General features: G+C 41.9%; 1 protein-coding gene across 1 annotated transcript in view; it reads right to left on the minus strand.

Annotated features, from left to right (window-relative positions):
* Nucleotides 1-590: 590 nt before the first annotated feature.
* The window catches only part of map7d3 (MAP7 domain containing 3), a 152,740-nt gene continuing 125,460 nt past the window's right edge, over nucleotides 591-27,870 (minus strand). The window contains exons 7-10 of the mRNA XM_073059857.1: nucleotides 21,080-21,190; nucleotides 3,084-3,182; nucleotides 1,538-1,663; nucleotides 591-667 (exon numbers count right to left, since the gene is read on the minus strand). Coding sequence (XP_072915958.1) covers nucleotides 591-667; nucleotides 1,538-1,663; nucleotides 3,084-3,182; nucleotides 21,080-21,190 — 413 coding nt within the window. The remainder of the gene's footprint in view (nucleotides 668-1,537; nucleotides 1,664-3,083; nucleotides 3,183-21,079; nucleotides 21,191-27,870) is intronic.

The raw sequence follows: 27,870 nt of genomic DNA on the forward strand, positions 1-27,870 counted from the left end.
CACACAGTCCTAATATCCCTCTGATTCAGCACCCTAGCTCTGAGAAAATTGATTTTATTCACCAGAGACTGTATGTTTGCCAGCAAGATAGTTGGTATTGGGAGCTTAAAACCCTGTTTCCTTAAACACACTTGTATCCCTGATTTGCAACCACGTTCCTGCGTGGAACCCGGCAAGGAGACCATCCACAATCAACACTATTTCCGACAGTTTTAAACAGTGATAGTTTGTTTAAACGCATGAAGACATCTTTGTTGACTGTACTGACCTTGGAAGCAGTCCTGCTTTTTAGCTGTATCAGGCTGAAACGAGAATATTTAATTGTATCCATTGAGAGTTCTGCTGCTACACGAGTCGCCTTGAGACACCCCGGAAGTAATATAAAGGTGGCATAGTGGGAACACATTTTTTTTTACGAAGTAATGGAACTTGGACTAAGAATTAAAACATATTAATGACCTCTCTTCCTGTCTTAAAATGAAAACAAGGAAGGCAAAAAGAGAAAATTAAGGGGAAGAGGAGTGTGAGACCGGAAGATGCAATCATATGGCAGATACAATAAAAAGCTTTGTAGACGAGTCTTTTGCTCACTACATAGAGCAGGGCCTGGGGAAGCACTCAGGGCAGCTCAGCAACATGGTGCTGAACACAAAGGAGCCAAGTGTCTCTAAAAACACATTAATATCATATCAGCACTAAACTGTAAGCAGGGAGTCACAAGTCAATAAAACATCTCACTGTTTTCTCCTTTTCAGATTTAGCCTGTAATCAAGACTCTTGTGAATAAAACAAATAGTGGAAATGTGAAATACCAGCAAGGAATGGAGATACTGGGTGGTAAAGCTGTGGAATATGTAACACACAAAGCAGCAGAGGCCATGTCGGTGAAAGTATTTTAAATGGCTGATAGGCATAAGAGGTGAAAGGTGCAACCAGGGCATTCACTTAGATGTTTAGCAAGGGAGCACAGTTTAAGGATTGCACAGCCTACCGCTATGTTCTGTTTTCTAGCTGGTGTAGGATAAGGCAAGCAGCATTCAAAACATGAAAAACAAACATTCAATTATTTAAGGACATTAAGTCAATGATTTCATATTGTGTGTTTTTTAAAATCAGCTCTTAGGTCCTTCATTACTCAGGAAGTCAAAGGTTATGTGGAGAAGGCAGGAAAATGGGGTTGAGAGGGATAATAAATCAGCCATGATGGAATGGCAGAGCAGACTTGATGGGCCAAATGGCTTAATTCTGCTCCTATGCTTTATAGTGTCCCCATCTCATCACCAATTAAGTATCTAAAGGCCACCTGCACATCTCACTGCATCCCCGTCACCTCTCTGACCCAGATGCCTCAACGCCCTTTACCTTCCAACCCACTTTGCAACAAGCTGATGACATTTTGTGTGAGCTTCATATGTCTTTGTGTGTGCCAGTGTGGTTCCCAGCTGGCCACACTAAAGTACAAAGAGGTCAGTGTGTAAGCAGGTTAATCGCAGTCACCTTGAGCACATTCCTGTATATCAGGGATAGAAAGAATTACCTGCAGAACTTTGTCCAGCTTCTGGTAAAGCAGCAGCACTCTTGCTCCTAGCTAACGATGACTGTGTGGGCATTAGCAAGCGGCTGATTATATTACTCTCTACAGGACTGTTCTGCGAACGTCGAGCTGAGGGGAGAGGAATGAATTGGAACTCGAGTTAACGTGGTTTAACTGCAGAAGAGATGGGTAGAACAGTTAGTGCGAGTGACAAGGTTAGGTAGATTAGTGAATGATAAAAATAACAGAAAGGTTCAAAACAAAGTGTTACTGTCTCAGACAACACAATGGAATGAAACTGTAATTAAATTAGGTACAGTGAGCCCAAGCTCACTGCCTGGTCATTAATAAACATAGCCTGACGCCAGCTCCAAAGAGAAAAAAACAGTCAAACAATTGGAAATGGTTAAGCTCTGCAGCACATTAACATGACAGAAAAAGCAACACATATGTGAAGCAATACATACAGTTCTAACAGTTCATGTGTGTGCATGAGGAGGTGGACACATAATGTTAACCTGCTGCTCAGTGAGTGGGGAAATGACCAACTCCAACAGTCAGACTCTACACTAATCACAAACTTGTCACGACCTCCACATATCAAATGGCAAAACAGTCAGAAACTGTCGTAACAGTCAGGTATGCATTGAGAAACTGCAGATCATGCAGGCCTAGATAAGGGGCATTATTCTGATTCGAGTCAATCTTCTGTTATGTATTAGTGAGTACAGTAATCACGGGGTTACTGAGGGGTAATCCTGGAAACTGTGGAATAGGGAGTCTAACATCACTGGTCAGGAAGTTACTGGAGAGGATTCTTAGGGATAGAATTTGTGAGCATTTGGAAAGACATGGGCTAATTATGGACAATCAACATTTGAACAGGATGGTGTGCAAAGCACCCAGAAGAAATAACCTCCAAACTCAGAGAAGTTGGCAGGGTGCAAGTAGTTTTCACATGCACAATTACATCATACAGTCACTGGACAGACAGTTTCCTGTAGTGACAAAGTAATGTTTCAGTACCATCAATAATGGAAACAATAATTTCCCTCATAGTCCTGCGAAAATGTTGAGATGGGGTGTGGTTAATGCAGATAGGTGAATGGCCTAGATAGTCACATGGGAAAGTGTTGAGATGGGGAGTGGTTAATGAGGATAGGTGGATGGCCCGGAGAGTCCTGCATGGTGGAATTACATTGGAGGTGATGGACATAATGGTGGATGGTCTCCTGAAAATGGTGACTGGTGGGCTGGAAGGTGAGAACAATGAGTTGTTCTGGGTGAGAGGACATATGGTGTGGGGAAATACTGGAGACAGAGTTGAGATCTGCAACAATCATGGCAGAGGAAAAGCAAAGGTTAATAAAACTAGAATGGCAAGTCTAATCATCAGATGCATTATGGAGAAACTGGGAGAAGGAAATGGCAGATTTATGAATTTCATCATACACACATGGCACAAGTTATTAAATGTTAGATATGTTTAACATGTTTAACATTTAGGTCACAAAACAGGACTATATGTCTGAAGCAAATCATCAGCCACCTTGAAGATCTTCTCTTGAGAGATTGTCTACAGGAGTAGATGAGCGAGGGTTACTGGCCAATCTATTTAGTGAGGAGCTCCTCTTCTTATCTGCTATGCCTAAGAAATAAGGACATTGTCCATTATTTACTGAAAAAAAAAACAACCAACAAAGATCACATCCAAGTTTACTGGGCTCACATCCAAAACATAAAACTTGCTGAATTCGATGGAAAGCACATAATGGAATATCCGTCTGATGTTGAATTGCCTCCGAGGCAATGAGCCTTTTCTGTAAAAGACCATTGAAGAGCGGACTGATCAAATTTGCATGTTTAATACAGCGAGAAAACATTTGCTGCACTTGCTGACTGACTGAAGTACTCATGGTGGCTCCTCAGAGGGTAATGTTTAATACTGCATTGAGGTATTCCCAGTGGTGATGGAAAGGGTTCAACGAAACCCCCTCTGGTTAATACAGCACTGAGCTATTCCCGATGGGTGAGAGGGTTAATATCACACTGAAGTACTCTTGGTGATGGCTCAGAGGGTTAACAACGCTCTGTTTAATACAGCATCTCATTGCCAGAACTAACACCCAAACCATCTGCAATCCCTGTGAATTTGCTGAGAATGGAGGAATAATGTATCGCCAATAGAGATGCAGTTTGGGAATGGAGAAACATTCTTTGATGGTCCTATAGTTCAATCTCTGCACTTAATTTTCCCACACACAGTAGCTTTAACAAAGATGTTTTATTGTTTGTGACCAACTGCACTGTGAATGAAATTCCCAACTGAGTCAAAAAATTGAATGTTTGAGTCACTCCAGAGATCAGGGAGCTTGGATGGTGTGGGGAGGGAAACAGGAAGCATTCAAGGCTGGGAAGGGATACAGGAAATGGCACAATGTTGAGTACGGTGGGGGAAACTGCACATAAGTCTACAGAAGGATAGAAACATAGAAAACCCACAGCACAATACAAGCCCTTCGGCTCACAAAGCTGTGCTGAACATGTCCTTACCTTAGAAATTACCTAGGGTTACCCATAGCCCTCTATTTTTCTGAGCTCCATGTACCCATCCAGGAGTCTCTTAAAAAACCCTATTGTATCCATCTCTACCACCGTCACCGGCAGCCCATACCATGCACTCACCACTCTCTGTGTAAAAGACTTACCCCTGACATCTCCTCTGTATCTACTCCCCAGCACCTTAAAACTGTGCCCTCTTGTGCCAGCCATTTCAATGCTGGGGAAAAAGCCTCTGACTATCCACACGATCAATGCCTCTCATCATCTTATACACCTCTATCAGGTCACCTCTCATCCTCTGTTGCTCCAAGGAAAAAAGGCTGAGTTCACTCAACCCAATCTCGTAAGGCATGCTCCCTAATCCGGGCAACATCCTTGTAAGTCTCCTCTGCACCCTTTCTATAGTTTCCACATCCTTTCTATAGTGAGGTGACCAGAACTGAGCATAGTACTCTAAGTAGGGTCTGACCAGGGTCCTATATAACTGCAGTATTACCTCTCGGCTCCTAAACTCAATCCCAAACTGATGAAGGCCAATGCACCGTATGCTTTCTTAACCAGAGTCAACCTGGCAGCAACTTTGAGTGTCCTACAGACTTGGACGCCAAGATCCCTCAGATCCTCCACACTGCCAAGAGTCTTATCATTAATATTATATTCTGTCATCATATTTGACCTACCAAAATGAATCACCTCACACTTATTTGGGTTGAACTCCATCTGTCACTACTTTTTTCTCCTTTTGTAATTTATTTTTTTATTGAAGTTCACCATCAAACATACATTTCCATAAGATGTATATCAGATATTGTACATATATATGTATACACTTATAGAAAAGAGAGGAAAGAAAGAACAAGCGAAAGGAGAAAACTATGTATAAGTAGGGAGTGATTTTTTTTACAGCATATTCATTGAATCAGGCCTATGAGGTGTTAAACTATAGTTAAACCATTTTTCACAGTATGAATCAAATTGTTCCAATTTATGATTAACAGATGCTGTTATCTTCTCCATTCTGTAAATGCTTGTAATTTTCATCCATGAATTTAAGGTTGGGCTCTCCTGTGATAACCATTACCTAATAAGTCTATTTACCAGCCACCAGCAGTATATTCATTAAATAGAACATAGAATAGTACAGCACATTACAGGCCCTTCAACCCACAATGTTGTGCCGACCCTCAAACCCTGCCTCCCATATAACCCCCCACCTTAAATTCCTCCATATACCTGTCTAGTAGTCTCTTAACCTTCACTAGTGTATCTGCCTCCACCACTGACTCAGGCAGTGCATTCCACGCACCAACCACTCTCTGAGTAGAAAACCTTCCTCTAATCTCCCTTGAACTTCTCTCGCCTTACCTTAAAGTCATGTCCTCTTGTACTGAGCAGTGGTGCCCTGGAGGAGAGGTGCTGGCTGTCCACTCTGTCTATTCCTCTTAATATCTTGTACACCTCTATCATGTCTCCTCTCATCCTCCTTCTCTCCAAAGAGTAAAGCCCGAGCTCCCTTAATCTCTGATCATAATGCATATTCTCTAAACCAGGCAGCATCCTTATCAATCTCCTCTGTATCCTTTCCAATGCTTCCACATCCTTCCTATACTGAGTCGACCAGAACTGGACACAGTACTCCAAGTGTGGCCTAACTAGAGTTTTATAGAGCTGCATCATTACATCACGGCTTTTAAACTCTATCCCTCGACTTATGAAAGCTAACACCCCATAAGTTTTCTTAACTACCCTATCTACCTGTGAGGCAACTTTCAGGGATCTGTGGACATGTACCCCCAGATCCCTCTGCTCCTCCACACTACCAAGTATCCTGCCATTTACTTTGTACTCTGCCTTGGAGTTTGTCCTTCCAAAGTGTACCACCTCACATTTCTCCAGATTGAACTCCATCTGCCACTTCTCAGCCCACTTCTGCATCCTATCAATGTCTCTCTGCAATCTTCGACAATCCTCTACACTATCTACAACACCACCAACTTTTGTGTCATCTGCAAACTTGCCAACCCACCTTCTACCCTCACATCCAGGTTGTTAAAAAAAATCACAAGTAGTAGAGGTCCCAGAACAGATCCTTGTGGGACACCACTAGTCACAACCCTCCAATCTGAATGTACTCCCTCCACCACGACCCTCTGCCTTCTGCAGGCAAGCCAATTCTGAATCCACCTGGCCAAACTAGCCTGGATCCCATGCCTTCTGACTTTCTGAAAAAGCCTACCGTGTGGAACCTTGTCAAATGCCTTACTAAAATCTATGTAGATCACATCCACTGCACTACCCTCATCTATATGAGGGTATAGATATGAGGGTATTCGACTAGGAAGGGGAGGAGGGAAGAGAAGAGAGCGGTAGTGATAGGGGATTCTATAGTCAGGGGGGCGGATAGGAGATTTTGTGGGGAAGATCGGGAGTCTCGGATGGTATGTTGCCTCCCTGGTGCCGGGGTGCGGGACATCTCAGAACGGGTGCAGGTTATTCTCGAGAGGGAGGGCAAGAACCCAGATGTTGTGGTCCATGTAGGGACCAACGACGTGGGTAGGATGAGTGAGGGGGTCCCGCGTAGTGAGTTCAGGGAGTTAGGTGCGAAGCTGAAGGGCAGGACCTCCAGGGTAACAATCTCAGGATTGCTACCTGTGCCACGTGCGAGTGAGGCAAGGAAAAGAAGGATTATACAGATTAATACGTGGTTGAGAGGATGGTGCAGGAGGGAGGGCTTCAGGTTTTTAGATAATTGGGCTTTGTTCCAGGGAAGGTAGGATCTGTTCTAACGGGACGGTTTACACCTGAACTGGAGCAGTACTAACATTCTTGCAGGAAAGTTTGCTAGTGCTTCTCGGGGGGCGGGTTTAAACTAAATTTGCAGGGGGCAGGGATCCAGAATGCGAGAGAGGATAGCGAGATGAAGAATAAAGGACAGGTGGGGACTACACGGTTCCGGAATATTAAGTGTGCAGTAGAGAAAGGTGAGGCGGAACAAGTGATAAGGAGGACACATGTACAGAGGGATGGTCTGACGGAACATGGAGTTAAATGTGCTGAAAGAATAAGTAAATTTAGAAAGGACGACAAAATTCAAGGGGCGTATAGCCCAATGGGAGTTCGGGGAGCTGGGTTAAGTACAATAGGCAGCGATTTAAACAGAGAGAGGAGAAATGGGCTAAAAATTCTATATCTGAATGCACTAAGTGTCAGAAATAAGGCGGATGAGCTTGAAGCTCAGGTGTGAATGGGTAACTATGATGTTGTTGGGATAACGGAGACATGGCTGCAGGGAGATCAGACCTGGGAAATGAATGTACAAGGGTATACGTGCTATCGTAGGGACAGAAATGTGGGCAGAGGGGGTGGGGTGGCCCTGTTGGTGAGGAATGAGATTCAGTCCTTTGCAAGGGGGGGGGGGACATAGGATCAGCAGAAGTAGAGTCTGTGTGGATAGAACTGAGGAACAGTAAGGGCAAAAAGACCCTAATGGGTGTTGTCTACAGGCCACCAAACAATAGCATGGATATTTGGTGCAAGTTGAACAGGGTGTTAACATTGGCATGTGGCAAAGGTAATGTCGCAGTAGTTATGGGGGATTTCAACATGCAGGTGAACTGGGAGAATCAGGTTGGTGCTGGATCCCAGGATAGGGAGTTTGTAGAGTGCCTACGGGATGCATTCTTGGAACAGCTTGTACGAGAGCCGACCAGGGACAAAGCTATTCTGGATTTAGTGTTGTGTAATGAACAGGATTTGATAAGTGATCTTGAAGTAAAGGAGCCATTAGGAGGTAGTGACCATAATATGATAAGTTTTTATCTGCAATTTGAGAAGGATAAAGGCAGATCGGAGGTGTCAGTGCTGCAGTTGAACAAAGGAGACTATGGAGCCATGAGGGAGGAGCTGGCCAAAGTTAACTGGACGGATATCCTAGCAGAAAAGACAGTGGAACAGCAATGGCAGGTATTCTTGGGAATAATGCACAAGGTGCAAAATCAGTTCATCCCCCGGAGAAGGAAGGATTCAAAGAGGGGAAAGGGGCCACAGTGGTTGACAAAGGAAGTCAGAGATTGCATAGCATTAAAAAAAAAGGAAGTATGACAGAGCTAAGGTGAGTGGGAGGACAGATGATTGGGAAATTTTTAAGAACAACAGAACTTAACAAAAAAGGCAATACGGGGAGAAAAAATGAGGTACGAACGCAAGCTAGCCAGGAATATAAAGGAGGATAGCAAAAGCTTCTTTAGGTATGTGAAGAGAAAGAAGATGGTTAAGAACAATGTTGGGCCCTTGAAGAATGAATTGGGTGAAATTGTTATGGGAAACAGAGAAATGGCAGAAGAATTTAATAAGTACTTTAGATCTGTCTTCACTAGGGAAGACACAAGCAATCTCCCAAATGTATGGATGGGTCAAGGACATAGGGTAACAGAGGAAATTAAACAGATTGACATTAGGAAGGAAAAGGTGATGAGTAGACTGATGGGACTGAAGGCTGACAAATCCCCAGGTCCAGATGGTCTGCATCCTAGGGTACTAAAGGAGGTGGCCCTGGAAATTGCAGATACATTGTTAATCATTTTCCAATGTTCCTTAGATTCAGGATCAGTTCCTGAGGATTGGAGAATGGCTAATGTTATCCCACTTTTTAAGAAAGGAGGGAGAGAGAAAACAGAGAACTATCGTCCTGTCAGCCTAACATCAGTAGTGGGGAAGATGCTAGAGTCCATTATTAAAGATGAAATAGTGGCATATCTAGATAGCAGTGATAGGATTGGGCCGAGCCAGCATGGATTTACCAAGGGCAAATCATGCTTGACTAATCTATTGGAGATTTTCGAGGATGTAACCAGGAAGTTAGACAAGGGAGATCCAGTGGATGTAGTGTACCTTGATTTTCAGAAGGCATTTGAATTTGATAAGGTCCCACATAGGAGATTGGTGGGTAAAATCAGAGCTCATGGCGTTGGGGGGAAGATATTGACATGGATAGAAAACTGGTTGGCAGATAGAAAGCAAAGGGTTACAGTGAATGGGTGTTTCTCGGAATGGCAGGTGGTGACTAGTGGGGTGCCACAGGGCTCGGTATTGGGACCACAGCTGTTTATGATTTACATCAACAATTTAGATGAAGGCATTGAGAATAACATCAGCACGTTTACTGATGATACTAAACTGGGCGGCAGTGTGACATGTGATGAGGATGTTAGGAGAATTCAGGGTGACTTGGATAGGCTGAGTGAGTGGGCAGATACTTGGCAGATGACGTTTAATGTGAATAAGTGTGAGGTTATCCACTTTGGGAGTAAGAACAGGAAGGCAGATTATTATCTGAACGGTGTAGAGTTAGGTAAGGGAGAAATACAAAGAGATCTAGGGGTCCTTGTTCATCAGTCACTGAAGGTGAATGAGCAAGTGCAGCAGGCAGTGAAGAAGGCTAATGGAATGTTGGCCTTTATTACAAAGGGAATTGAGTACAAGAGCAAGGAAATCCTTTTGCATTTGTACAGAGCCCTGGTGAGACCACACCTGGAGTATTGTGTACAGTTTTGGTCTCCAGGGTTAAGGAAGGACATCCTGGCTGTAGAGGAAGTGCAGCATAGATTCACGAGGTTAATTCCTGGGATGTCCGGACTGTCTTACGCAGAGAGGTTAGAGAGACTGGGCTTGTACACGCTGGAATTAAGGAGATTGAGAGGGGTTCTGATTGCAACATATAAGATTATTAAGGGATTGGACAAGATGGAGGCAGGAAATATGTTCCAGATGCTGGGAGAGTCCAGCACCAGAGGGCATGGTTTGAGAATAAGGGGTCGGTCATTTAGGACAGAGTCAAGGAAAAACTTCTCCTAGAGAGTTGTGGGTGTCTGGAATGCACTGCCTCGGAAGGCAGTGGAGGCCAATTCTCTGGATGCTTTCAAGAAGGAGCTAGATAGGTATCTTATGGATAGGGGAATCAAGGGATATGGGGACAAGGCAGGAACAGGGTATTGATAGTAGATGATCAACCATGATCTCAGAATGGCGGTGCAGGGTCGAAGGGCCGAATGGTCTACTTCTGCACCTATTGTCTATTGTCTATATGCCTGGTCACCTCCTCAAAGAACTCTTATCAGGCTTGTTAGGCACGATCTGCCCTTCACAAAGCCATGCTGACTGTCCCTGATCAGACCATGATTCTCTAAATACCCATAGATCCTATCTCTAAGAAACTTTTCCAACAGCTTTCCCACCACAGACGTAAGGATCACTGTTCTATAATTACCTGGACTGTCCCTACTACCTTTTTTGAACAAGGGGATGACATTCGCCTCCCTCCAATCCTCCGGTTCCATTCCAGTGGGCAACGAGGACATAAAGATCCTAGCCAGAGGTTCAGCAATCTCTTCCCTTGCCTCGTGGAGCAGCCTGGGGAATATTCCGTCAGGCCCCGGGGACTTATCTGTCCTAATGTATTTTAACAACTCCAACACCTCCTCTCCCTTAATATCAACATGCTCCAGAACATCAACCTCACTCATATTGTCCTCACCATCATCAAGTTCCCTCTCAGTGGTGAATACCGAAGAGAAGTATTCATTGAGGATCTCACTCACTTCCAAAGCCTCCAGGTACATCTTCCCACTTTTATCTCTAATCGGTCCTACCTTTACTCCTGTCATCCTTTTGTTCTTCACATAATTGAAGAATGCCTTGGGGTTTTCCTTTACCCTACTTGCCAGGGCCTTCTCATGCCCCCTTCTTGCTCTTCTCAGCCCCTTCTTAAGCTCCATTCTTGCTATCCTATATTCCTCAATAGACCCATCTGATCCTTGCTTCCTAAACCTCGTGTATGCTGCCTTCTTCCACCTGACTAGATTTTCCACCTCACTTGTCACCCATGGTTCCTTCACCCTACCATTCTTTATCTTCCTCACCAAGACAAATTTATCCCTAACATCATGCAAGAGATCCTTAAACATCGACCACATGTCCATAGTACATTTCCCTGCAAAAACATCATCCCAATTCACATCCACAAGTTCTAGCCTTATAGCCTCATAATTTGCCCTTCCCCAATTAAAAATTTTCCTGTTCTCCCTGATTCTATCCTTTTTCATGATAATGCTAAAGGTCGGGGGAGGTGATCACTGTCCCCCAGATGCTCACCAACTGACAGATCTGTGACCTGACCTGGTTCGTTGCCTAATACTAGATCTAGTATGGCATTCCCCCTAGTCGACCTGTCGACATACTGTAACAGGAATCCATCCTGGACACACTTAACAAACTCTGCCCCATCTAAACCCTTGGAACTAATCAACTGCCAATCAATATTAGGAAAGTTAAAGTCACCCATGATAACAACCCTGTTATTTTTGCACCTTTCCAAAATCTGTCTCCCAATCTGCTCCTCGGTATCTCAAATATTTATCTCTTTTCAACCATTCTTGAGGTATATACCCAAAATATATGGTCTTACTTTCTAAGGGTATTTCACATTTAAAGATGTCTTGCAGGGCATTGTGTATCCCACTCCAAAGGTCTTTGACAACGGCGCATTCCCAGAAAATATGATAACGCTTTGCATTTTGATTTCCACAAATGCTCCAGCGAACAGGGAGGTTGCTATCATAATGGGATTTCTGAGAGGGTGTAATAAAATATCTTAACAAGTTTTTCCATCTAAACTCCCTCCATTTCTGTGAACTGGAACACTTCCATTGATACCTCCAAATTATTGTCCATTCGTCCTCAGATATAATTATCCCTCCTCCCTTCTCCCATTTTGTTTTAATGTATGAAGTCGAATGTGTTTTAAGATTTGAAAAACTCTTATACACGCTTGAAATGATTCTACTACCGTTATCTGAATTATATGCTTTTCTAAATAGCTCTATCAAACATGTACTTGCCTTGCTTACATTTTTAACCGTCCTATTAACATATTGTCGTATCTGTAAATATTGATAAAAGTCTTGTTTTTCTACTAAGTGTTACTCTTTAAGCATTTCAAAACTGAACAGTGTTCCTTCTTTCATTATATTGCAAAGAACTGTTATTCCTTTAGCTGTCCAGTCCTTAAATCTAGCATCCAGTTTATTCGGCATAAAATCCGAGTCATATGCACATCATGTAAGAATTGCAATATCTTCCTCTAGTTTATATTCTTTTATAATAGTTTTTCATAATTTAAGAGTCCATTTCACCCATAGATTGTCAGTAGTATTTATGTACTATAGGTTGTTATCAGCCAAAATTGCCTGTATGGGGATGGGAAATATCCCCTCCTCAATGTTTTCCATTGAGCGTCATATGATGGGTTGCACCAACACATCACAGCTCTCAACTGTGCTGCAAAATAATAATCTCTAAGAGAAGGTAGGCCTCATCTCCCCCACCCCCCCCCCCCACCCTTTTTCCTTGGCTAATTGCAAAGTCTTGAGACGAACTCTGGGCCTTTTACATTGCCAAATATATCTTTATAACATCTTATTCCATTCATTGAATTGATTTTGATTCATCTCTATTGGTAGGGTCTGAAAGAGGTATAATAATCTGGGCAGTATATTTATTTTAATAGATTCAATCCTTGAACCAAAACTAAAAAAAGGAATTTGGTTCCATCTTGTTATAGCTTCCTTAATTTTTTTTATATATAGGCTGATAATTGCATTCTGATAATTTTGCCAAATTTTTTGGCATAATGATGCCCAAATATTTGAAAGACTATTTGCCATCCCCAGGGATATCTACTTTCAATTTCTCTCAATGGGCTATAGTTATATGAAAGTAATGGGGTTTTATCTATGTCGACCTTGTATCCTGATAATTGACCATATTGTTCAAAGGATTGCATCAATTTAGGTAAAGAGTATGCTGGTTGCCCTAGATAGATCAAAATGTCATCCGTGTAAGAGGTCAATTTATGCTCTGTCATTTTAATAGAAATTCCCGATATCTTCATTTTATCTGATGTATTGAGCTGATGGTTCCAGGTATAATGCGAAGAGTAGCGGTGACCATGCACAACCCTGTCTCGTGCCCCTTTCTAGGGTAAAACTATTTGATAAATATCCATTGATTTTAATCCTAGCAGTAGGGTTGTCATATAGTGCCTGTATAGTTCTAATAATTGTGTCATGGAAACCAAATCTATGTAAAACTCTGTAAAGAGAATTGTTTTTTTTCTTTTTTTGAGACATTGTGTTACTTACTTCGTCGTACTCTTGTATTTTGGATAATAATAATAATAATAATAAAAGAAAGAATATTCCAATTAAACAAATCAACTGCCTTTTCAACGTCCATGCTTATCACTATTGCTTCGATTTTTTTTGGTATTTTTTTTTGTATAATGTGGTGTCCTTCGTATCTCGTCTTGTGTTAGGCGTTGTTGTATAAAACCTGTCTGATCGTTATGTATCAGTATGGGTAGAAACCCTTCTAATCGCTTGGCCATGATGGAGGTAAATAATCTACAATGTACATTAAGAATGGATATTGGTCTAAATGACCCACATTCCATTTTATCCTTGCCTTCTTTCGGTATAGCTGAGATTATCGCTTCCTTCCAGCAGGGTGGCATTTGTGCCTTTTTTAGAGCCCAGTTCAACGTGGGGAGTAAGACAGGAATAAACTCATTTTTAAATTCTTTGTACCACTCTGCCGTATACCCATCTGATCCTGGTGACTTGCTTAATTTAAGCCTACTAATTGCAGCTTTTAATTCAACTTCAGTTATGTCAGCAGTCATCGTTCTATTTTGTTCTTCGCTTAAAGTGGGTAACTCTAGAGAATTCAGGATGGTGTCAATTTGGATTATGCTTTCCCCTGGAACTTTGGAATATAGAGTTTCGTAAAACACTTCAAAAGCTTCTTGAATTTCACTTAGCTTATTCTTTTTATCATTTTTGTTCTTGGATTCCTAATTCTATGAATTGTATTTTCTATCTTTTTTTTCAGTTTCCATGCCAGTATTTTCATAGACTTAGATCCACTTTCGTAGTGTCTCTGTTTCAGAAACATTTTCCTGATTTCTTGCATAGCCAAACTATTAATTTCATTCTTAATTTTTAAAAATTTCCTCTAATGTATCCTGTTCCAAATTCAATTTATGTTTTTTTCTAATTCCTTAAGGTCTCTCAGTCTTTTCCTCTTTCTGCTTTCCGCAGGGATCACTCCCTACACGACTTCCTTGTCCACTCGTCCCCCCCATCCCTTCCCACCGATCTCCCTCCTGGCACTTATCTTTGTAAGCGGAACAAGTGCTACACCTGCCCTTACACTTCTTCCCTCACCACCATTCAGGGCCCCAGACAGTCCTTCCAAGTGAGGCGACACTTCACCTGTGAGTCGGCTGGTGTGGTATACTGCGTCTAGTGCTCCCAGTGTGGCCTTTTATATATTGAAGAGACCCGACGCAGACTGGGAGACCGTTTCGCTGAACACCTACGCTCGGTCCGCCAGAGAAAGCAGGATCTCTCAGTGGCCACACATTTTAATTCCACGTCCCATTCCCATTCCGATCTGTCTATCCATGGCCTCCTCTACTGTCAAGATGAAGCCACACTCAGGTTGGAGGAACAGCACCTTATATACCGGCTGGGTAGCCTCCAACCTGATGGCATGAACATTGACTTCTCTAACTTCTGTTAATGCCCCTCCTCCCGTGCTTACCCCATCCCTGACATATTTAGTTGTTTGTTTTTTTTTCTCACTCTCTCTGCCCATCACCCTGCCTGTTCTCCATCTCCCTCTGGTGCTCCCCCCTCCCCCTTTCTTTCTCCCAAGGCCTCCCGTCCCATGATCCTTTCCCTTCTCCAGCTCTGTATCACTTTCACCAATCACCTTTCCAGCTCTTAGCTTCATCCCTCCCCCTCCGGTCTTCTCCTATCATTTCACATTTCCCCCTCCCCCCACTACTTTCAAATCTCTTAGTATCTCTCCTTTCAGTTAGTCCTGATGAAGGGTCTCAGCCCGAATTGTCGACAGTGCTTCTCCCTATAGATGCTGCCTGGCCTGCTGTGTTCCACCAGCATTTTGCGTGTGTTGTTTGAATTTCCAGCATCTGCAGATTTCCTCGTGATTGAGTACTTGAATTTAGTTTCCAAATAGCATTCTTTGGCTGTAGGTCAAAATCAACAGATGAATATATAGGTGCATGGTCACTTACAGCTATTGTTCCAATTCCACAGGTGTTTATTTTGTCTTTGTCTTTTCCAAATGTTATGAAATAGACTATTCTTGTATATACAGAATGGAAGCAGAATAATGAGTGTAATCCCTTCTGTTGAGGGAAAGGTCCCTCCATATATCAATTAGACCAACTTCCTCAAAAAGTATATTAACTTTCTTATGTAAGGATTTTGTTTCATAGGTTTTTCTATTGGAAGAGTCTAAGTTTGGTTGTAATTGTAAATTTGAGTCTCCACCACATATCAGGAGACCTTCTGTTTCTGTTACCATAATATTAGTAATTCTCTGAATGAAACCAATATCACTTTCTGGGGGTGCGTATATATTCAATAGAGTAACTGAATTTCTGTCTATATTCCCCCTTACCAGAATAAATCTGCCCTCATCTTCCATTTCGAATACTTTTTCAAAATTTAGCTTGTTTGAGATAAGAATAGCAACTCCTCTCCTATGCCTGATTTTTTTGAAGAGAAAAACAAATTAGTGAAGCCCAATCTCTTTAGTTTTCCATGCTCATCACTTAAATGAGGTTCCTGTGAATATACTACATGGGCTTGTTCTTTTGCCATTTTGTATAGAATTCTACTACATTTGATTGGATTTAACAGTCCATTGACATTAAAAGAAATGAATTTTACTTTGTCCTTAGCCATGTGTATTTATCTGTCAATATACCATTGAAATTAGCAGAATAAAGCTTAATCGATCTACTCCCTGAACAATTAAGAACCAAGAAACGCAAATAATAATAATAAAAAAGGCAACGAAGGTGTGATTCCAAGGCTGAGGTCTCTAGTAGATGACCCTGGGTTGAGCTAGAGGAAGCGTCTAGCTGTGGGGGATAGCCCCTCCTACTTGTGAGTTGCGGGTCCCCATTGCGGTACCCATAAAAGTAAACAAATCTATATCCATTACACAGAAAAGATTTCCCTGTGTATTGCTCCCATATATATATTCTCATTTAGGTGGGGTAAAAGGAGTGAATGAATGAATAAAATAGAATAATTGAGTAATATAAAATTCACATTATAATAAGTATTTCTTGAGATGGGTATATCACTGTCTATTTTTACTTCCGTTTAGTTTGTCAACATTTTTAATGTTAGCCAAACCTTATGGCTCTTCTGGAGGGAGTGAGGGCTGTCTTCGGAAAACTCACAGTCTCTTCCTGATATATTTCTCTCGCCCTCCTCCCGTCCCCTGCTTTCTTGATTCTCTCACTATTTCCCAAGCAGAGTGGGATAACTACTCAGCCAGGCTTTCTCTTGGTTTGATCCCACTGACAGGCAACTTTCTGGCCTTCATGTCTGTAGTCACTCTTCCACCGTCTGATACAGTTAGATTCCATTGTCATAAAACACCTGCAGTTTAGTAGGGTACGGAGTTTGAAATCTAATCTTAACCTTGCTTTAATATTCGTTTTACTTCAGAGTATTTACATCTCTGCAGGGCCACCGGGGGATAATCTTGATCGAAATATATTAATTTCCTGTCCAAAAACACCCTCTTCTTATCCCAGACCCTTTGTAGAATCTCTGCCTTGGTATTGTATTGAAGGAGTCTAATTACTATTGAGCGTGGCTTATCTTCTCTGTCTCTGGTAGGCCGCGGGGCGAGCGCATGATGCACCCTCTCAATCTCAAGCTCCAAAGTCGAGGGAAGCTCCAGTGCATCCATCAGCAATTTTCGTACAAACTCCATCATAGACAAACCCTTCCTTTGGGAACACTGTATATCCTGATATTTTTCTGCCGTGATCTTTACTCTAGGTCAATCAATTTACTTTCTTGTTGATTTAACATTTTTATCGTCTTACTTAGTATCTGTTCCACGTTTTGCACATGATCTTCTACCTTCTATATTCGTGTCTCTGCCACCTCTATTTTTGAGGACATTGGCGAGCTCAGACTTGTTATCATTTAGCTGCTGTTTTATATCTTCTTTGAACTCCCGTACCTCTTCCAGAATTTTGATCATATTTGCCGCTTCACCTGAACAAGGCCCAGCGTCAGCCTCGCCACCACACGTTTGGGTAGGAGAGCCACTGACTGCACGCCTCTCGCCCATAGGCTCCGCAGTGACGATTTTTATATCTCCATTCTTTTTCCCCATTCTTGCCCCCTTTAACAATTCAGATATTTTCAAAAGATCTTATACTTGATGGATTAACGGGGCAAAATATACATTTTTCCGGAGAAGCTATTGACTTAAGCTGCCATTCTGGATGATTATGTCACTGGAACCTCCCACCCCCCATCTGCCACTTCTAAAGTGATAGTAACTGGGAAATGGGAAATTAATGTGGGAAAATGTTAAATTTCCATCTTAGCATGAAAATAAATAAAATAGCATGTTACTTAATTGGTGACAGTCCTCAGTGCTATAAGATGCAGACAGATCTAAATAGGATGTAGGCATAGTTAATGATCAGGAAGACTAACGTTGACACCAAAATTGATGCATGGTTAACAGTGAAGATTGACCAAGGTGACATCAGGAATTAAATCAACTGGGGAAGTGGACCAAGGAATGGCTGATGCAATTTAACTCTGGCAAGTACAAAGTGATGCGTTTTGGGAAATTAAACAAGACCAGCACACACAGTGAATGGCAGGGCCCTGTGGAATGTTACTGAACCTGAAAGTAGTGACACATGCAGAGAGTGAAGATGAAGTTCCATGAATTTGCTCTTAATCTGCCAAGGTATTGGGTGTAGGATTTAGCTAGAGACCCCAGCAGGGTTACAAATCTTTGGTTAGACTGTACTGAGTATTGTATCATTCAGATTGTCACACTATAGGACTAAATTAGAGAAAGATTTACTAGGAACGTTGCTGGACAAGTGAAGACAATTTTCCAAAGGAGGCTGAGGGATGACTTTAGAAGTTTATAAAACTAAATGAGGCATAATATAAATAATAATTATCTAATTTCTCCATAGTAGAGAAGTCTAAAATTAGAAGGCATAATTTGAAGGTGGTAAAAAGAGTTAAAGGGGATTTTAGGGGCAAGTATTTTTCATGCAGAGGGTGGTGGGTATATGGAACCAACTGTCAGAGGTGCACACAATTTGGGCAGGTACATGGATAAGGAAGATTTGAAGGGATATGGGCCAACTGCACGCATATAAGATTAGTGCAGTTGGGCATTTTGGTCAGCATGGGCCAGCTGGGCCAAACAGCCTATTTCCATGCTGTTTAACACCACAAATCTAACTCAGGCCATTGTGTATTGCTATTGGTTGAATATAAACTTAGAGGCTACCTTTCAGTCACACACGTAGATGAATACAATTTCCCAGTTAAGGAAAAGTGCTAATGTTTTGGAAATCGTTGAGAGATGGTTCACTATAGTAATAGAAACATAGAAAACCTACAGCACAATACAGGCCCTTCAGCCCACAAAGTTGTGCCAAACATGTCCCTACCTTAGAAATTACTAGGCTTACTTGTAGTCCTCTATTTTTCTAAGCTCCATGTACCTATCCAAAAGTCTCTTAAAAGACCCTATTGTATCCGACACCACCACCGTTGCCGGCAGCCCATTCCACGCGCTCACCACTCTCTGCGTAAAAAACTTACCCCTGACATCTCCTCTGAACTTACTCCCAAGCACCTTAAACCTGTGTTCTCTTGTGGCAACCATTTCAGCCCTGGGAAAAGCCTCTGACTATCCACACGGTCAATGCCTCTCATCATCTTGTACACCACTATCAGGTCACCTCTCATCCTCCGTCGCTCCAAGGAGAAAAGGCCGAGTTCACTCAACCTGATTTCATAAGGTATGCTCCCCAATCCAGGCAACATCCTTGTAAATCTTCTCTGTACCCTTTCTATGGTTTCCACATCCTTCCTGTAGTGAGGCAACCAGAACTGAGCACATTATTGGTTTTTCCAGAATTGGGCACATTGTCTTTAGAGGCTGAACAGGCTCCAGTTGTTATTGTTGCATTCCACTGCTCGTTAATGAGCGAAAGATAAACTGATTGACACTTAAGCCTGAAAGACCTTGTCAGGATGGACAAGGAGAGCATACTTCCTCCTATAGAAGAAATCGAAAGCAGGAAGGGTCATTGTTTATGAATGAGGGATTGCCTGTTGGTAAGAGAGATATGACACAAATATATTTTCTCTCAAACAATTGTCTTTGCAACTCTTTTCCTCAAAGGGAAAGCTCTGGGATATCTAGTGGAGAACCGTGATAGAGTGGTCTATCTAGACTAGGATGGATGGGAGAAAATGTGTTTTAAAAGGGCAGGATGAATTAGATGGCGTGAAAGAGCACTGATGGGGAGTACAAACACCAGCAAGACACTTAAGCTGAATGTCCATTTCACATGGAACAAGTTGCCAGCGTAAGTGGTGGATATGGGTTTGACTTCAACAGTTTAGAGAAATTTGGATAGGTACACAGGTAGGAGGGGTATGGAGGGCTATCGTCTGGGAGCAGGTCGATGGGACAGGCTGATTAATGGTATGGCACAGACTCGGTGGTAAAGGGCAGGTTCTGTGCTGTGGTGTTCTATGCTGTTTATTGGATGTCCATGTGGGTGATTGATGAGCAGATCCAATGGGGCAAATGCATAGACTTGATGGGCTGAATAGCCTAATTCTGTTTCTATGTCTTATGGCTTGCTGTACAAAACCAGCAACTTTATTTCCCTGAATCGTAACAATGATAACAGCTGTGAAAAGCTTTGGAACACTATGAAAGGGATACATAAAGTTCAAGTCTCTCTCTGATTTTCGGTGTGAATCTTTGAATAATAGGGACAATGCAACTGGCATTAGCTTTCTGCAAACCCACTTTAAAATCCCAAACCTGAACACTATACCTAATCCACATTCCTACATCTAATCAATGCAGTGAGCCCCAATTTTTGATTTTTATTTTCTGAGGTACACAGGTGTGACTGGAGTAATAACAGTTAGCCAAATAAAAATTATATTCTAAAATAACCAAGAGGGAGTTTTAAACAGAAGGGAAATTTTGATTGAATTAGTTTGAACACAGTAAGGAGAAAGTAACAGCTTTACAAAGCAAGTTCCCAACCCAAGGTGACTAGACGAAAGTTAGCACGGTGGATAATCAGATGTTCTAACGTACTTTTGAAGTCATTTGGGAAATTATTTCCAGATGGGAGGATCTGTAAATCTGAAAGATTCCAGAGAAGGGAGAGCTGTATAGTGCAGCAAGGACACGGATATTTGAACCATTTTCCTGAAATCAGCACTACTGCACTGATCATTGCCCAAATATAGGGCACATTTAGCAATACCGAGAATTAATCTCAATTGAATTCTATTGGCCATGTTGTGTGATCCATGTGCTCTGGGTAACAGCAGTGTGAAATATTCTGTCACAGCAGTCAGTATTTTCAGAAAATGGTTAACAGTATATTGGAACTGATTCGTACCCTAAGATAAAGGTAGTAGGTCCATCATTAGTGACTTGCACATTTAGTATCATTTAGGGAAACAGGTTAAAGTTCTTTGTCTTATAAGACATCTGGGAAGCTTGCAATCAGTGCCCATCTTCTCAAATAGAGAAAGCCTCATTCATTGGTGAGCTGAGGAGCCCAATGCAAGTCTTTAATGCTGGCCCACTCTACCCATGCAATCAATTAGGCCCAACTTTGAGAGGTTACAGTTTACCGTTACTCATCGGTGGAAACCAATGTAAAAGGCATACACTCCAAATTCATCACGTCCATCTGTTGAAAATCAACACAATGCTTTAAAGGACAGATGACACAATTGGTGCATCAGCTGATCAGCACTTCCTACTCTAGAATCGTGCACTCACCTTTGTCAGGAGAGTTGAGCAGAGCTGTGGAGGATGAAGATAAGCGCTTAGTCATTACTGATCCTCCTTGCTTTGTAGGATTTGCGCTGGAAGTAGAGTGTTTGTCTGCAGCTACAGGGAATAACAAAGAGTATAACTGAAATCAGATTAGTTTCTGGAAAGGATTTTAAGAGCATGCACACACATTACAGATGTATCTTATCCTGAAAGCACACTCTCAAAGAAGCTCATAACACAGATTTCCTCAATGACAAAGTTAATTGTCCTTTGCAGGGGATTATCTTTAAGCTTTAGAAACAAAGATGCAGGAGTCATCTGAATGGTAATCTGCCTTGCTCCATCATGGCAGATCTGACACAATAACAACACTGGAAATGCCCAGTCAGGCAGCTGCAGTGTAGCACGATACAGTCAACATTTCATCACAAGTAGAAAAATACAGTGTTTATGTTGTGAATAGAGAGGGGTGGAGACACAGGAAAGTTGATAACAGGATGGAGACCTGGACAACCAGGGCACTCACCCTACCAAAGACACTCCCTTTGTCTTCTCCACCCCTCTCACAGCAAATTAATACACACATTTTCATTTTTCCAGCCTGATTGGCCAGTGATTTAAAATTAACAACTTCTCTGTTCAGAGATGCTGCTTGACCTGCTGGGCAGTTCCAGCACTTCACATTTATTTCATATTCCCAGAATCAGGTTTTCCTGAATTTCAGTGACTGTTGTGACCTTCCCATAACTCTGCCTTCTGCCCAGTTCATTATAACCCTCAACTTCCTTACTGAACAGAAATACATCCTGGCTCTGAATATATTCAAAGGCTCATCCTCCTGGTCTTCAAAGGGGTAAAGAATTCTCACAGAATATATTCTTCCTCACCTACATTTGAAATGAACGAGACCTTATTCTGAAATTGTGCTTCTTCGTTAGCCCATCTTAGTATTAAAAGTCAACTCCAACCACATTAGTTATAAGATACAGTAGCAGAATTAGGCCATTTGACTCATTGAGTATACTCCGCCATTTCCTCCTGGCTGACCCAATTTTCCTCTCAGCCCCAATCTCCTGCCTTCTCCCCGTATCCCTGCATGCCCTAACCAAGCAAGAATCTATCTCCTCTGCCTCAAATAAACTAACTTGGCAGAGAGGTGGGAACCAGAGTGAAGGGACACAGGATAGGACGGATGGTAAAAAAAATAATGATAGCATGCAGTCAAATTGTCAGGTAGGGCATCTAGGTGATGGGGCTTAGATGCAGCCAACAGGCTGAGTATCCAATCATTAGGGATGCAGAGTCAGAAAGCATAGCAAATACAGTACTCAAGCTGTTATATCTAAATGCACATAGTATAAGAAATAAGGTGGATGATCTTGTTGCAATATTACAGATTGCCAGGTATGATGTTGTTCCAGTTGTGGTCTCAAAAGAGTGAGTTTGTTGAATGCCCATAAGATAGCTTTTTAGAGCAGCTTGTTGTTGAGCCTACTAGGGGATCATCTATACTGGGCTGGGTGTTATGTAAGGAACCAAAGGCAATTAGGGAGCTTAAGGTAAAAGAACTCTTGGAAACACAATATGATTGAGTTCAACTTGAAATTTGACAGGGAGAAAGTAGTCTGATGTTGCAGTATTTCAGTGGAGTAAGGGAAATTACAGTGGTATGAGAGAAGAGTTGGCCAAGGTAAATTGGAAGGAGATGCCGGCAGGGATGTCAGCAGAGCAGCAAAGATGTGTGTTTCTGGGGAAAAATGAGGAAGGTGCAGGACATGTGCATTCCAAAAATGAAAAACTACTCAAATGGTTAAATAGTACAATCATGGCTGACATGGGAAGTCAAAGCTATTGTAAAAGCACAAGAAAGGGCATACAACAAAGCAAAAATTAAACATAGAAACCCTACAGCATGATACAGGCCCTTTGGCCCAAAAAGCCGTGCCAAACATGTACTTAGTTTAGAAATTAGTGGGAAGATAGAGGATTGCAAAGCTTTTAAAACCTACATAAACTAAAAAAAGTCATTAGAAGGGAAAAGATGAAACATGAAAGCAAGCTAGCAAACAATATCAATGTGGATTGTAAAAGATTTTTCAAGTATGTTAAAAATAAAAGAGAAATGAGAGTGGATATAGGAGTGCTAGAAAATGAGGCAGGAGAAATAACAACAGGGGACAAGGAGATGGCTGATGAACTAAATGAGTATTCTACATCAGTTTTCACTGCGGAGGACAATAGCAGGGTGTCTGATGTTGTAGTGTGGGAAGGAAGAGAAGCAGGTGCAGTTACTGTTACAAGAGAAAAGGTGCTCAAAAAGCTGAAAGACAAAAGGTACAAGTCACCCAGACTATAACCATTTAACAATTACAGCACGGAAACAGGCCATCTCGGCCCTTCTAGTCTGTGCCGATTGCTTACTCTCACCTAGTCCCACCGACCTGCACTCAGCCCATAACCCTCCATTCCTTTCCTGTCCATATACCTATCCAATTTTACTTTAAATGACAATACCGAACATGCCTCTACCACTTCTACTGGAAGCTCATTCCACACAGCTACCACTCACTGAGTAAAGAAATTCCCCCTCATGTTACCCTTAAACTTTTGCCCCCTAAGTCTCAACTCATGTCCTCTTGTTTGAATCTCCCCTACTCTCAATGGAAAAATGCTATCCACGTCAACTCTATCTATCCCCCTCATAATTTTAAATACATCTATCAAGTCCCCCCTCAACCTTCTACATTCCAAAGAATAAAGACCTAACTTGTTCAATCTTTCCCTGTAACTTAGGTGCTGAAACCCAGGTAACATTCTAGTAAACTTTCTCTGTACTCTCTCTATTTTGTTGACATCGTTCCTATAATTCGGTGACCAGAACTGTACACAATACTCCAAATTCAGCCTTACCAATGCCTTCTACAATTTTAACATTACATCCCAACTCCTATACTCAATGCTCTGATTTATAAAGGCCAACATACCAAAAGCTTTCTTCACCACCCTATCCACATGAGATTCCACCTTCAGGGAACTATGCACCATTATTCCTAGATTACTCTGTTCTACTGCATTCTTCAATGCCCTACCATTTACCATGTATGTCCTATTTGGATTATTCCTACCAAAATGTAGCACCTCACACTTATCAGCATTAAACTCCAACTGCCATCGCTCAGCCCACTCTTCTAACTAGCCTAAATCTCTTTGCAAGCTTTGAAAACCTACTTCATTATTCACAACGCCACCTATCTTCGTATCATCTGCATACTTACTAATCCAATTTACCACCCCATCATCCAGAACATTAATGTATATGACAAACAACATTGGACCCAGTACAGATCCCTGAGGCACACCACTAGTCACCGGCCTCCAACCTGACAGTTATCCACCATTACACTCTGGCATCTCCCATCCAGCCACTGTCGAATCCATTTTACTACTTCAATATTTATACTTAACGATTGAACCTTCCTAACTAACCATCCGTGCAGAACCTTGTCAAAGGCCTTACTGAAGTCCATATAGACAACATCCACTGCTTTCCCCTCGTCAACTTTCCTCGTAACCTCTTCAAAAAATTCAATAAGATTTGTCAACCATGACCTTCCACGCACAAATTCATGCTGACTGTCCCTAATCAGACCCTGCCTATCCAGATAATTATATATACCATTCCTAAGAATACTTTCCATTAATTTACCCACCACTGACGTCAAACTGACAGGCCTATAATTGCTAGGTTTACTCTTAGAACCCTTTTTAAACAATGGAACCACATGAGCAGTAGGCCAATCCTCTGGCACCATCCCCGTTTCTAATGACATTTGAAATATTTCTGTCAGAGCTCCTGCTATTTCTACACTAACCTCCCTCAAGGTCCTAGGGAATATCCTGTCAGGACCAGGAGATTTATCAACTTTTATATTCCTTAAAAGTGCCAGTACTTCCTCCTCTTTAATTGTCATAGTCTCCATAACTTCCTTACTTGTTTCCCTTACCTTACACAATTCAATATCATTCTCCTTAGTGAATACCGAAGAAAAGAAATTGTTCAAAATCTCCCCCATCTCTTTCGGCTCCACACATAGCTGACACTCTGATTTTCTAAGGGACCAATTTTATCCCTCACTATCCTTTTGCTATTAATATAACTGTAGAAACCCTCAGATTTATTTTCACCTTACTTGCCAAAGCAACCTCGTATCTTTTTTTAGCTTTTCTAATTTCTTTCTTAAGATTCTTCTTACATTCTTTATATTCCTCGAGCACCTCATTTACTCCATGCTGCCTATATTTATTGTAGATATCTCTCTTTTTCCTAACCAAGTTTCCAATATCCCTTGAAAACCATGGCTCTCTCAAACTTTTAACCTTTCCTTTCAACCTAACAGGAACATAAAGATTCTGTACCCTCAAAATTTCACCTTTAAATTACCGCCATTTCTCTATCACATTCTTCCCATAAAACAAATTGTCCCAATCCATTCTTTCTAAATCCTTTTGCATTCCCTCAAAGTTAGCCTTTCTCCAATCAAAAATCTCAACCCTGGGTCCAGTCCTATCCTTCTCCATAATTATATTGAAACTAATGGCATTGTGATCACTGGACCCGAAGTGCTCCCCAACACATACCTCCATCACCTGACCTATTTCATTCCCTAACAGAAGATCCAACTGCCCCTTCTCTAGTTGGTACCTCTATGTATTGCTGCAAAAAACTATCCTGTACACATTTTACAAACTCCAAACCATCCATCCCTTTCACAGTATGGGCTTCCCAGTCTATGTGTGGAAAATTAAAATCTCCCACAATCACAACCTTGTGCTTACTACAAATACCTGCTATCTCCTTGCAAATTTGCTCCTCCAATTCTCACTCCCCATTAGGTGGTCTATAATACACCCCTATAAGTGTTACTATACCTTTCCCATTCCTCAATTCCACCCAAATAGGCTCCCTAGTCAAGCCCTCTAATCTATCCTGCCAGAGCACCGCTGTAGTATTTTCTCTGACAAGCAACGCAACACCTCCCCCTCTTGTCCCTCCGATTCTATCACACCTGAAGCAACGAAATCCAGGAATATTTAGTTGCCAATCACACCCCTCCTGCAACCATGTTTCACTAATAGCTACAACATCATATTTCCAGGTATCAATCCATGCTCTAAGCTCATCCACCTTTCTTACAATGCTCCTAACATTAAAATAAGTGCATTTAAGAAATTCTCCACCTCTTCCTCTCTGTTTATCTCTAACAGTACAAAGAACTTTACTGTCTTCTTTTTCTTCCTTCTCCCATACATCTGTTCCTACACTCTGGTTCCCCTCCCCCCTCATATCTAGTTTAAATCCACTGGACCCTCCCTAGCAAACCTACCTGCAAGAATATTTGTCCCCCTCCAGTTCAGATGTAAACCGTCCCACCTTCCCTGGAAAACTGCCCAATTATCTATAAATCTGAAGCCCTCCCTCCTGCACCATGTCTTCAGCCACGTGTTGATCTGCACTATCTTACTATTTCTAAACCCACTTGCACGTGGCACTGGTAGCAATCCTGAGATTGCTATCCTGGAGGTCCTGTCCTTTAACTTGGCACCTAACTGCACCCTAGGGTTCTGAAAGAGGTAGCATTAAGAGATTGTGCTGGCATTAGAAATGATCTTTCAAAAATCATTGGACTCTGGCATGGTGCAAGAGGACTGGAAAATTGCAAATGTAACTCCACTCTTTAGAAAGCAGGAAGGCAGCAGAAAGGAAATTACAGACCAGTCGGCATAACCACAGCAGCTGGGAAGATGTTAAAGTTAATTGTTAAGGATGAGGTTATGGAGTAATTGGTGACACAAGACAAGATAGCACAAAGTCAGCATGGTTTCCTTCAGCAAAAGTCCTGCCTTATGAACCTGTTAGAATTTTTTGGAGATTACAAATAGGATAGGGAAAGGGGATGCAGTGGATATTGTATATTTGGATTTCCAGAAGGCCTTTGACAAGGTGCCACACAAGAAGCTGTTTACCAAGTTAAGAGCTCATGGTATTACAGGAAAGTTACTAACATGGTTAGAGCATTGGCTGATGGGTAGGAAGCAGCGAGTGGGAATAAAAGGATCCTTTTCTGGTTGGCTGCTAGTGACTAGTGGTGTTCCGCAGGGGTTGGTGTTCGAACCACTTCTTTTTATGCTGTATATAAATGACTCAGATGATGGCTTTTGTTACCAAGTTTGCAGATGATATGAAGATTGGTGGAGGGGCAGGTAGTATTGAGGAAACAGGTAGGATGCAGATGGACAGGAAAATTAGGAGAATGGCCAAGGAAGTGACAAATGAAATACATTGTTGGAAAATGCATGGTCAAACACTTTAGTAGTAGAAATAAATGTGCGGACTATTTTCTAAATAGGGAGAAAATCCAGGAATCTGAGATGCAGAGGGACTTGGGAGTCCTTGTGCAGAACACCCTGAAAGTTAACTTGTAGGTTGAGTCTGTGGTGATGAAGGCAAATGCTATGTTCGCATTCATTTCAAGAAGTATAGAATACAAGAGCAAAGATGTGACTTCATAAGGTGAATACTGGTGAGGCCTCACCTTGAGTATTCTGAGCAGTTTTGGGCCCCTCATCTTAGAAAAGTGTGATCGAGAAACCACTGCAGCAGGAAGAGGAGGAGCAAAAGACTCGTGAGAGCGCTGAGTACTGGGAAGCAGCTGAGGTGAGCATGCTTTAAAAAGGGGGGCGCAGCAGGTACTCGGGACAGTGTCATCAAGAAACCGTTGCAGCAGGAAGAGGAG

The sequence above is a fragment of the Hemitrygon akajei genome, chromosome 10 (assembly GCF_048418815.1).
Source record: "Hemitrygon akajei chromosome 10, sHemAka1.3, whole genome shotgun sequence".
Lineage (NCBI taxonomy): Eukaryota > Metazoa > Chordata > Chondrichthyes > Myliobatiformes > Dasyatidae > Hemitrygon > Hemitrygon akajei.